This window comes from Coregonus lavaretus, assembly GCF_964263955.1.
Source record: "Coregonus lavaretus genome assembly, contig: HAP1_SCAFFOLD_2300, whole genome shotgun sequence".
In the NCBI taxonomy this organism is placed as follows: Eukaryota; Metazoa; Chordata; class Actinopteri; order Salmoniformes; family Salmonidae; genus Coregonus; species Coregonus lavaretus.
The window spans coordinates 20,740-33,682 of NW_028163682.1; the positions used below are offsets into that span (position 1 = coordinate 20,740).

General features: G+C 39.9%; 1 protein-coding gene across 1 annotated transcript; it reads left to right on the top strand.

Annotated features, from left to right (window-relative positions):
• The first annotated feature begins 7,500 nt into the window (after positions 1–7,500).
• Positions 7,501–11,346, top strand: LOC311117875 (tubulin alpha chain-like). The gene is made up of 4 exons (XM_084192777.1): positions 7,501–7,576; positions 9,323–9,545; positions 9,761–9,909; positions 10,207–11,346. Exons 1-4 carry the CDS (start codon positions 7,574–7,576, stop codon positions 11,182–11,184), a joined length of 1,353 nt encoding a protein of 450 aa, XP_084048903.1. The 5' UTR covers positions 7,501–7,573; the 3' UTR covers positions 11,185–11,346.
• Positions 11,347–12,943: the final 1,597 nt, after the last annotated feature.

Here is a 12,943-nt window from a genome sequence, read left to right on the forward strand (position 1 = left end):
ACTACCATAAAAATACCTATTATGCTGATGAGGTACCATTATAACCATTACCATATAAATACCTGTTATGCTGATGAGGTAACATTATAACCACTACTATATAAATACCTGTTATGCTGATGAGGTACCATTATAACCACCACTATATAAATACCTGTTATGCTGATGAGGTACCATTATAACCACTACTATATAAATACCTGCTATGCTGATGAGGTACCATTATAACCACTACTATATAAATACCTGCTATGCTGATGAGGTACCATTATAACCACTACTATATAAATACCTGCTATGCTGATGAGGTAATGTTATTAACACTACCATAAAAATACCTGCTATGCTGATGAGGTACCATTATAACCACTACCATAAAAATACCTGTTATGCTGATGAGGTACCATTATAACCACTACTATATAAATACCTGTTATGCTGATGAGGTAATGTTATTAACACTACCATAAAAATACCTGCTTTGCTGATGAGGTAATGTTATTAACACTACCATAAAAATACCTGCTTTGCTGATGAGGTAATGTTATTAACACTACCATAAAAATACCTATTATGCTGATGAGGTACCATTATAACCATTACCATATAAATACCTGTTATGCTGATGAGGTAACATTATAACCACTACTATATAAATACCTGTTATGCTGATGAGGTACCATTATAACCACCACTATATAAATACCTGTTATGCTGATGAGGTACCATTATAACCACTACTATATAAATACCTGCTATGCTGATGAGGTACCATTATAACCACTACTATATAAATACCTGCTATGCTGATGAGGTACCATTATAACCACTACTATATAAATACCTGCTATGCTGATGAGGTAATGTTATTAACACTACCATAAAAATACCTGCTATGCTGATGAGGTACCATTATAACCACTACCATAAAAATACCTGTTATGCTGATGAGGTACCATTATAACCACTACTATATAAATACCTGTTATGCTGATGAGGTAATGTTATTAACACTACCATAAAAATACCTGCTATGCTGATGAGGTACCATTATAACCACTACCATAAAAATACCTGTTATGCTGATGAGGTACCATTATAACCACTACTATATAAATACCTGTTATGCTGATGAGGTACCATTATAACCACTACTATATAAATACCTGTTATGCTGATGAGGTAACATTATAACCACTACTATATAAATACCTGCTATGCTGATGAGGTAACATTATAACCACTACTATATAAATACCTGTTATGCTGATGAGGTACCATTATAACCACTACCATAAAAATACCTGTTATGCTGATGAGGTAATGTTATTAACACTACCATAAAAATACCTGCTTTGCTGATGAGGTAATGTTATTAACACTACCATAAAAATACCTGTTATGCTGATGAGGTACCATTATAACCACTACTATATAAATACCTGTTATCCTGATGAGGTACCAGTATAACCACTACTATATAAATACCTGTTATGCTGATGAGGTACCATTATAACCACTACTGTATAAATACCTGCTATGCTGATGAGGTACCATTATAACCACTACTATATAAATACCTGCTATGCTGATGAGGTACCATTATAACCACTACTATATAAATACCTGCTATGCTGATGAGGTACCATTATAACCACTACTATATAAATACCTGCTATGCTGATGAGGTACCATTATAACCACTACTATATAAATACCTGCTATGCTGATGAGGTAACATTATAACCGCTACTATATAAATACCTGTTATGCTGATGAGGTACCATTATAACCACTACTATGTAAATACCTGTTATGCTGATGAGGTACCATTATAACCACTACTATATAAATACCTGCTATGCTGATGAGGTACCATTATAACCACTACTATATAAATACCTGTTTATGCTGATGAGGTACCATTATAACCACTACTATATAAATACCTGCTATGCTGATGGGGTACCATTATAACCACTATATAAATACCTGCTATGCTGATGAGGTAACATTATAACCACTACTATATAAATACCTGCTATGCTGATGAGGTAACATTATAACCACTACTATATAAATACCTGCTTTGCTGATGAGGTAGCATTATAACCACTACTATATAAATACCTGTTATGCTGATGAGGTAACATTATAACCACTACTATATAAATACCTGCTTTGCTGATGAGGTAGCATTATAACCACTACTATATAAATACCTGCTATGCTGATGAGGTACCATTATAACCACTACTATATAAATACCTGCTTTGCTGATGAGGTACCATTATAACCACTACTATATAAATACCTGTTATGCTGATGAGGTAACATTATAACCACTACTATATAAATACCTGCTATGCTGATGAGGTACCATTATAACCACTACTATATAAATACCTGCTATGCTGATGAGGTACCATTATAACCACTACTATATAAATACCTGCTATGCTGATGAGGTACCATTATAACCACTACTATATAAATACCTGCTATGCTGATGAGGTACCATTATAACCACTACTATATAAATACCTGCTATCCTGATGAGGTACCATTATAACCACTACTATATAAATACCTGTTATGCTGATGAGGTACCATTATAACCACTACTATATAAATACCTGTTATGCTGATGAGGTACCATTATAACCACTACTATATAAATACCTGTTATGCTGATGAGGTACCATTATAACCACTACTATATAAATACCTGCTATGCTGATGAGGTAACATTATAACCACTACTATATAAATACCTGTTATGCGGATGAGGTAACATTATAACCACTACTATATAAATACCTGTTATGCTGATGAGGTAACATTATAACCACTACTATATAAATACCTGCTTTGCTGATGAGGTACCATTATAACCACTACTATATACATACCTGTTATGCTGATGAGGTAACATTATAACCACCACTATATAAATACCTGCTATGCTGATGAGGTACCATTATAACCACTACTATATAAATACCTGCTATGCTGATGAGGTAACATTATAACCACTACTATATAAATACCTGTTATGCTGATGAGGTAACATTATAACCACTACTATATAAATACCTGTTATGCTGATGAGGTACCATTATAACCACTACTATATAAATACCTGTTATGCTGATGAGGTAACATTATAACCACTACTATATAAATACCTGCTATGCTGATGAGGTAACATTATAACCACTACTATATAAATACCTGCTATGCTGATGAGGTAACATTATAACCACTACTATATAAATACCTGTTATGCTGATGAGGTAACATTATAACCACTACTATATAAATACCTGTTATGCTGATGAGGTAACATTATAACCACTACTATATAAATACCTGTTATGCTGATGAGGTACCATTATAACCACTACTATATAAATACCTGTTATGCTGATGAGGTAACATTATAACCACCACTATATAAATACCTGCTATGCTGATGAGGTACCATTATAACCACTACTATATAAATACCTGCTATGCTGATGAGGTACCATTATAACCACTACTATATAAATACCTGCTATGCTGATGAGGTAACATTATAACCACTACTATATAAATACCTGCTATGCTGATGAGGTAACATTATAACCACTACTATATAAATACCTGCTATGCTGATGAGGTAACATTATAACCACTACTATATAAATACCTGCTATGCTGATGAGGTACCATTATAACCACTACTATATAAATACCTGCTATGCTGATGAGGTAACATTATAACCACTACTATATAAATACCTGTTATGCTGATGAGGTAACATTATAACCACTACTATATAAATACCTGCTATGCTGATGAGGTACCATTATAACCACTACTATATAAATACCTGTTATGCTGATGAGGTAACATTATAACCACTACTATATAAATACCTGTTATGCTGATGAGGTAACATTATAACCACTATATAAATACCTGTTATGCTGATGAGGTACCATTATAACCACTACTATATAAATACCTGTTATGCTGATGAGGTACCATTATAACCACTACTATATAAATACCTATTATGCTGATGAGGTAACATTATAACCACTATATAAATACCTGTTATGCTGATGAGGTAACATTATAACCACTATATAAATACCTGTTATGCTGATGAGGTACCATTATAACCACTACTATATAAATACCTGCTTTGCTGATGAGGTAACATTATAACCACCACTATATAAATACCTGCTATGCGGATAATGTATTATTATATCAAATCAAATCAAATTTTATTGGCCACATGCGCCGAATATAACAGGTGCAGACATTACAGTGAAATGCTTACTTACAGCCCTTAACCACCATTTGATATGTTAAGATTTGATAAGTTATGTTAAGATATAAAATATGATAAGATATGTTAAGATATGATAAGATATGAGCTGCTAGAAGGCCTGTAACTCACTGAGCTGCTAGGACATAGCTCACCGTAGCTATTTGATACTTTATTCTGATTCTGTTGATTACAGCCAGCCAATTGGGAGTTGGTTTTCATATGAAGTGCACAAATCCACTGACATCCCTTTGAACTCAAGCACCGTGAAATAAACTACTATGTAGCAAAATGCACACTGACATAATGCCTGTTTTCAACACATACTGCAGTGTATCAAATTGAAAATGAAAGCTTTTCTAAATATTTCTCTGCAGGCTGAAGGAGTGGTCACTGAGTGTCTGCAGAGTATTTAAAGAAGCAAGGTTATTCCACAAACACATCCTCCTGAACCCAACACATCCTCCTGAACCCAACTCATTCTCCTGAACCCAACTCATCCTCCTGAACCCAACTCATCCTCCTGAACCCAACTCATTCTCCTGAACCCAACTCATCCTCCTGAACCCAACTCATCCTCCTGAACCCAACTCATCCTCCTGAACCCAACTCATCCTCCTGAACCCAACTCATCCTCCTGAACCCAACTCATCCTCCTGAACCCAACTCATTCTCCTGAACCCAACTCATCCTCCTGAACCCAACTCATTCTCCTGAACCCAACTCATCCTCCTGAACCCAACTCATCCTCCTGAACCCAACTCATCCTCCTGAACCCAACTCATTCTCCTGTGTTCTCTAAACTAGTCACTATATAGTGCACTCCTATAAAGGGAAGAGGGGGCCATTTCAGACACAAATCACTGTAACCTGCTGTCACCTGCCCCATATAAAGGGAAGAGGGGGCCATTTCAGACACAAATCACTGTAACCTGCTGTCACCTGCCCCCCTATAAAGGGAAGAGGGGGCCATTTCAGACACAAATCACTGTAACCTGCTGTCGCTATAGTAATCAACTGTACGTATGTCAGTCACATCTCAGACAACACTGGCACCTCATTATGACAATCTTTATATGGGACTCTTAGAACATTCTCAGCCCTGATCAAAATCCTTTTCTATCCAAGATCAAACTATATTGATGTTATCTACAGTGCCGTGGAAAAGTATTTGCCCCCTTTCTAAATTTCTCCACTTTTGCATATTTTTGATACTGAATGTTATGAGATCTTCAACCAAAACCTAATATTAGATAAAGGGAACCTGAGTGAACAAATAACACAACAATTACATACTTATTTCATTTAACAAAGTTATGTAACACCTAATGCCCCTGTGTGAAAAAGTAATTGCCCCCTTACACTTCCTTATTGAGCGCGTCACTTGTACTTCCTGTTTGAGCTTTTGTTTGTAAACAGAAAGCAGGATGATAGAGTCGTGGTCTGATTTACCCAAGGGAGGACGTGGGATGGCCTTTTATGCGTTTCTGTGGGTAGAATAAAAATAGTCTAGAGTTTTAGCTCCCCTTGTGGCGCAGGAGACGTGCTACATCCATCAGCTACATCCTACATCAATCATCTACATCCTACATCCATCATCTACATCTCTACATCCATCAGCTACATCTCTACATCCATCAGCTACATCCATCATCTACATCCTACATCCATCATCTCTATCCATCATCTATATCCTACATCCATCCATCCTTACATCCATTCAACCATCCAATCATCCATCCATTCATCCAATCATCTATCATATCATAATCTGAAGCTTATAAAATACCAACAAACCTGTTCTAAATAAAAGGTCAAAAGGTGTTGCCTCCCACCAATCCTACCCAGTTTCTTTGAGCTATTTTTCAAGAACGTTTTTTAAGTCTCCCCGCTTTAAAGTCTCCGCCCACAAGAAACGTTGCCTCTGCGTGAACGGTTTCTTGTTTGTTTATGGCGTCAAAGTGGTGTTGGCTTGAAGTGGGATGGACACAGCCGAGATAATTAGGGATGAGAACTCTCTTGTTCGATAGAAAGATCTGCAGCTTACCAATGACGTATTCTATATCAAGTGAGCAAAAGCTTGAGATGTCCTTCACACTGGAAGCAGCGCAGCCCTCCCCCTTTGTTCTACGTTCATAGATTAGTGACAAGCGTTGTTTAGCCTCGCCATACCGTCCAGCTGTCTCTGACTTCACGGGAGAGGAAGAGCAGGGAGTATTAGTGACTAGCGTTGTCATTATCACTCCCTGTTCTACCACAGACTCAGCTACGTCAGAACAATAGGCAAATTGTTATCCGTCAAAATAAATTAAACCTATCCCTGACTATTAACATTTGAGGGTTAACTAATTTGGTTATTATTTACAATGTGGAAGCCAACAGCGTCTTCTTGTTATAATACCCTGTCTGTTATACAGTTTATATGAATACATAATTCATTTACTTTTTATGTTCTTTAAAAAAAAAAAAAAAAAAAAAAAAAAAGAGAACTATTCAGTTTAACGTGTTTAACTGTATTTTGGGTGTTGAATCAGTCAATCAAACAGTGAAGAGTGCAAGCAAACTGTGTTTGACATGTGGGCTGTGTCTAAAGCTTCACAGACCACACCCTGTGCAGTACCTTCCCTGACACGCGTGTCAACAGCTTCACAGACCACACCCTGTGCAGTACCTTCCCTGACACGCGTGTCAACAGCTTCACAGACCACACCCTGTGCAGTACCTTCCCTGACACGCGTGTCAACAGCTTCACAGACCACACCCTGTGCAGTACCTTCCCTAAAACATTTGCCACAGTGTCAAATTACAATAAAGGATTTGAGTGGTGTGAAAACATCCACACACATACTATATACAAATATATATATATATATATATTTTTTTTTTACTACATATTTGTATGCTTTCTATGCAACTAACTCAGTCCAGGAAGCTCAGTGCGATCTCACAGTTCAACACACATTAGTCTTCCCTGCCAGGAAGCTGGCTTTCTCACAGCTCAATACCCATAATTCTTCACTGCATAGAGAGAGTCCGCCCAGTCAGCCTCTGTCTGTGTGAAGGAGGAGGGACTTCCTTGTTCTTTTCATACCAACAGTCTCTCCCGCCAACCAGACTCTGCTGTAGCTTCCTGCCTGACTGGCTGCTTCCCGCCATATAAAAACCCCACCTCTTCCTTTCTCCTCCAGTTCTGCCTTCTCCTCTGAATCCTCGACGTCAGCCTGTGAAGGAAAAGAAAACCAGACAAAATGGTGAGTGCTGACAGCTGATGTAGATTCTTTCTGTCTGGAGGGAAAGCATATGGATGATGGTGGTTATTCTGTTACTTAAAGATCATGTGATTCTCTGCCCTTCCTCTTTTTTATATGTAGATTTCAGATATTATGTATACTACTGATAAGGGATAAATGTGATTTATTGTAATTTAGGTTAAAAAAATATATTATATTTAAAAAAAAAATTATATGTACTGAGTCATTGTTCTACTTGTTCATAGACTATCCACTGTTTAGATAGAAAACCTCAAATATCTTCCGAATAGAAACATGCATTTTCTGTGAAAAAATTTATGTTTTTACGAGATTCCGGCAATTGTGAGAGGAGGATGGAATGATTGAGTACAAAGGAGAACAGGGAGGAGTGATCTGGGATGGGAGCCATTTTCTCTGTTAGGGTCTTGTGAGAGATATCTCTTGCTGTTACACTGCAATGGGTGTGCAGCTTGGACCGGAGGGAGGGAGGAGAGGAAGGAGGAGAGGAGGGAGGGAGGAGAGGAGAGGAGGAGAGCGAAAAGGAGGGAGGGGAAAAAAAGAGGAGAGAGAGGAGGAGGGTTGGCTCACAGGAACAAGGCACACCTTTTCGTCTCTGGTCCTCTGCTCTTAAAGATACAGGGTCATAAAAAAAAACGATCTCTTGTCAAATGGCAGAGGATTTGAAAAATTACGTTGGACATTCCTATGGGGGAAATTAATGGGGAAAGAATAGGGTTTTGGGATATACGCCGAAAATAAGGTCTGAGGTTAACACAGGCTTAGGGGATCTTATACGCTTTGGTCTATGGGATAATATCAGTCAGTTCACATGACCTTCACGAATTATAAAGCCTTTATGTGCTTGTTTTGATTACATAAATGCTTCAAAAAGTGACCTTAGCTGATGAAGATGATCTCATAGAACAAAACGTATAAGATCTCCTAAGCCTGTGTTTACCACAGACCTTATTTTCAGCATTTTATATAAAAATGTAAATAAAGATTAATTTCCCCATAGGCTTTGGCCAATGAGCCATGGGGGGGTTAGCCTCTGTTAATGGCTACAAAAAGACACCATTACTATTGATCTCTATTAATGTCATACACTCAAGATTGTGGTCACACTTTTTAGCCGAATCCAACCGGGACAGCCTAGTGTAGCCAATTATTATTATTTTTTATTTTTTTTAATTAGGGGGTAGATCAGCTTTAATATTGCAGATAGATTGTAACTTCCATCAATGTAATTGTCTGCATCACTTCCAATCCCCAATATGTTTTTTTCTTCTCGCAAATATATATATATATATATATATATATATATATATATATATACACACACATACATATACTGTACATATATATATATATATATATATATATATATATATATATATATATATATATATATATAGATACATATATATATATATATATATATATATATATATGTAGCCAATGACTTTGCTTGAATGCAATTTCGCTAAATGGGTGACCATATCCCTCCTGTATTCTTTTTTTTATTTTTATTTTTTTTATTTTACTTTCACTTACCATATGGATCTTACAGTAATATATTGATGATTGTTTCTGCAGAGATACAATACAATTGAGACGGTCTGAAATGTCTTTCAACCATTATTTTATCAATCCACTCCTTCCAACACTTCACTGTCTTAAATGTGTATACACCTGATTTGATTCAAGTTTCCATGTCGTTGATCTCTTGTACCTTCTCTTTTTCAGCGTGAGTGTATTTCTATGCATGTGGGCCAAGCCGGAGTCCAGATGGGCAACGCCTGTTGGGAGCTGTACTGCTTGGAGCATGGGATCCAGCCGGACGGACAGATGCCCAGCGACAAGACCTGTGGAGGTGGAGACGACTCCTTCAACACCTTCTTCAGTGAGACCGGAGCCGGAAAGCATGTCCCACGTGCCATCTTCGTTGATCTGGAGCCCACTGTCATCGGTAAGATGAGACTCCTCTGAAATCCTAGAGGAAATCCATCCTAGAGGAAGCCCATCTTTGAATGCGGGTTTTCATATTCTGTCGGAAGATATTCCGAATATTCTGATATTCCAAACATTTAGATATTCTGACTTCTGAATATTCCAAATACCCGATACTTGAATATTCTCATATTCGCAATATTCGGACATTCGGAATCTACCTTTGTCTTTCAGATGAGGTTAGGACAGGTACCTATCGCCAGCTGTTCCATCCCGAGCAGCTCATTACGGGTAAGGAAGATGCTGCCAACAACTACGCCCGCGGTCACTACACCATCGGCAAGGAGATCATTGACCTGGTTCTGGACAGGACACGCAAACTGGTGAGTCATCTTTCTACACTCTTGATGACATAGTGCTCTAACTAGGGTTCTGCTAAACGGAAAGGGTTCTAGATAGAACACTTTTTATTCAAGAAGGTTCTTCAGAACGAAAGGGTTCTAAAAAGGTTATTTGTAGGGTAATAAGGTTCTACGTGGAACCATTAAGGGTTATTTTACAGGGACAAACCGAAGGACCCTTTTATGGTTCTAGGTAGAAAATGCAAACAGGTTCTACATTGTATTCTTACTAGCGTAATATCATATCTAATAATGTTATTGTACCATTTCTCCATTCAGGCTGACCAGTGCACTGGGCTCCAGGGATTCCTCATCTTCCACAGCTTTGGAGGAGGCACTGGCTCAGGTTTCACCTCCCTGCTGATGGAACGTCTGTCTGTCGACTACGGAAAGAAGTCCAAGCTTGAGTTTGCCGTTTACCCAGCTCCCCAGGTGTCCACAGCAGTGGTGGAGCCATATAACTCCATCCTGACCACCCACACCACCCTGGAGCACTCTGACTGTGCCTTCATGGTGGACAATGAGGCCATCTATGACATCTGCCGCAGGAACCTCGACATTGAGCGTCCCTCATACACCAACCTCAACAGGCTCATTGGCCAGATCGTCTCCTCCATCACTGCCTCCCTGCGATTCGATGGAGCCCTGAATGTTGATCTGACAGAGTTCCAGACCAACTTGGTGCCCTACCCCCGTATCCACTTCCCTCTGGCCACCTATGCCCCAGTCATCTCCGCTGAGAAGGCCTATCACGAGCAGCTGTCAGTCGCTGACATCACCAACGCCTGCTTCGAGCCAGCCAATCAGATGGTGAAGTGTGACCCTCGTCATGGCAAATACATGGCCTGCTGTCTCCTGTACCGTGGTGACGTTGTTCCCAAGGATGTCAATTCTGCCATTGCTGCCATCAAGACCAAACGTACCATCCAGTTTGTGGACTGGTGTCCCACTGGCTTCAAGGTGGGGATCAACTACCAGCCCCCTACGGCGGTTCCTGGGGGAGACCTGGCCAAGGTCCAGAGGGCTGTGTGCATGCTGAGCAACACCACAGCCATTGCTGAGGCCTGGGCCCGTCTGGACCACAAGTTTGACCTGATGTACGCCAAGCGGGCCTTTGTGCACTGGTACGTTGGTGAGGGCATGGAGGAGGGAGAGTTCTCTGAGGCCAGAGAAGACATGGCAGCCCTGGAGAAGGATTATGAAGAGGTGGGCACTGACAGCGTGGGAGAAGAGGATGAGGAGGGAGAGGAATATTAAAGGGTTAAACAAACTAGGTGTTAGCCACCCTACATTCCAACACTGACTGTTGGAGGCCTACACTTAACATGATAGCAACACATTCCCCACTGCGGTGTTAACAGTCTCTGCTACATCTAGTCATGTTCTGTCTGGGTTTTCAATAAACGCGTCATAAACCAACTCAACTGTAAATGTTATTTTTTGTCTCAAAGATGATCATGATTGACTTTCAAATAAGCAGCTCGTAAAAACTCAAGTTTTGATAAGTTCAGGCTGCAGCTTCAAAGAAGATTGTTTTATGGCTGTGGTTGCTAGACTAGAACAGGCTTCACGACTGCTAGACTGGAAAAGGCTTCACGACTGCTAGACTAGAACAGGCTTCATGACTGCTAGACTAGAACAGGCTTCACGACCGCTAGACTAGAACAGGCTTCACGACCGCTAGACTAGAACAGGCTTCACGACTGCTAGACTAGAACAGGCTTCATGACTGCTAGACTAGAACAGGCTTCACGACTGCTAGACTAGAACAGGCTTCATGACTGCTAGACTAGAACAGGCTTCACGACTGCTAGACTAGAACAGGCTTCATGACTGCTAGACTAGAACAGGCTTCACGACTGCTAGACTAGAACAGGCTTCACGACTGCTAGACTAGAACAGGCTTCATGACTGCTAGACTAGAACAGGCTTCACGACTGCTAGACTAGAACAGGCTTCATGACTGCTAGACTAGAACAGGCTTCATGACTGCTAGACTAGAACAGGCTTCATGACTGCTAGACTAGAACAGGCTTCACGACTGCTAGACTAGAACAGGCTTCACGACCGCTAGACTAGAACATGCTTCATGACTGCTAGACTAGAACAGGCTTCATGACTGCTAGACTAGAACAGGCTTCACGACTGCTAGACTAGAACAGGCTTCATGACTGCTAGACTAGAACATGCTTCATGACTGCTAGACTAGAACAGGCTTCACAGCTGCTAGACTAGAACAGGCTTCACGACTGCTAGACTAGAACAGGCTTCACGACTGCTAGACTAGAACAGGCTTCACGACCGCTAGACTAGAACATGCTTCACGACTGCTGGAATAGTAAAGGCCTGGAAGGTATACATTATAAGTAACTCCCAGAGATGTTAGTAAAACTATGAACTCACTGATGTCCACACAATGATTCAGATGGAAAAGTGACACAGATGTTTCATTTAAGGAGTCTTAAAAAGGCCCACTATGTTTACATTACATTTTAGTCATTTAGCAGACGCTCTTATCCAGAGCGACTTACAGTTAGTGAATACATATATATATTTATTTTTTTCCATACTGGTCCCCCGTGGGAATCGAACCCACAACCCTGGCGTTGCAAACGCCATGCTCTATCAACTGAACTACATCCCTGCCGGCCATTCCCTCCCCTACCCTGGACAACGCTAGGCCAATTGTGCGCCGCCCCACGGGGTCTCCCGGTCGCGGCCCGGCTACGACAGAGCCTGGATTCGAACCAGGATCTCTAGTGGCACAGTTAGCACTGGGATGCAGTGCCTTAGACCACTGCGCCACTCGGGAGACTATTTGTTGGCTACTTACAGTGTTTATACATGGCCAGCTATGTTTTGATGCTGCTCTGCCTATTTCCACAAGTGTTCTCATAAGATGGGCCTTATTACAGTTCCAAGTGAGTAGGCCGAGACCATAGGCTGTCCTTCTGACATTTCTTAATCCGGCCACTAGATGACATCAGTGACCACTGAATGAATGTGAGTGATTCTA

Bases quoted from the DNA above. Each gene is read 5' to 3' on its own strand.
- LOC311117875 (XM_084192777.1), top strand. The intron at 9,546-9,760 runs GTAAGATGAGAC...TTTGTCTTTCAG, and splicing joins TCTGGAGCCCACTGTCATCG to ATGAGGTTAGGACAGGTACC. The intron at 9,910-10,206 runs GTGAGTCATCTT...TTCTCCATTCAG, and splicing joins TGGACAGGACACGCAAACTG to GCTGACCAGTGCACTGGGCT.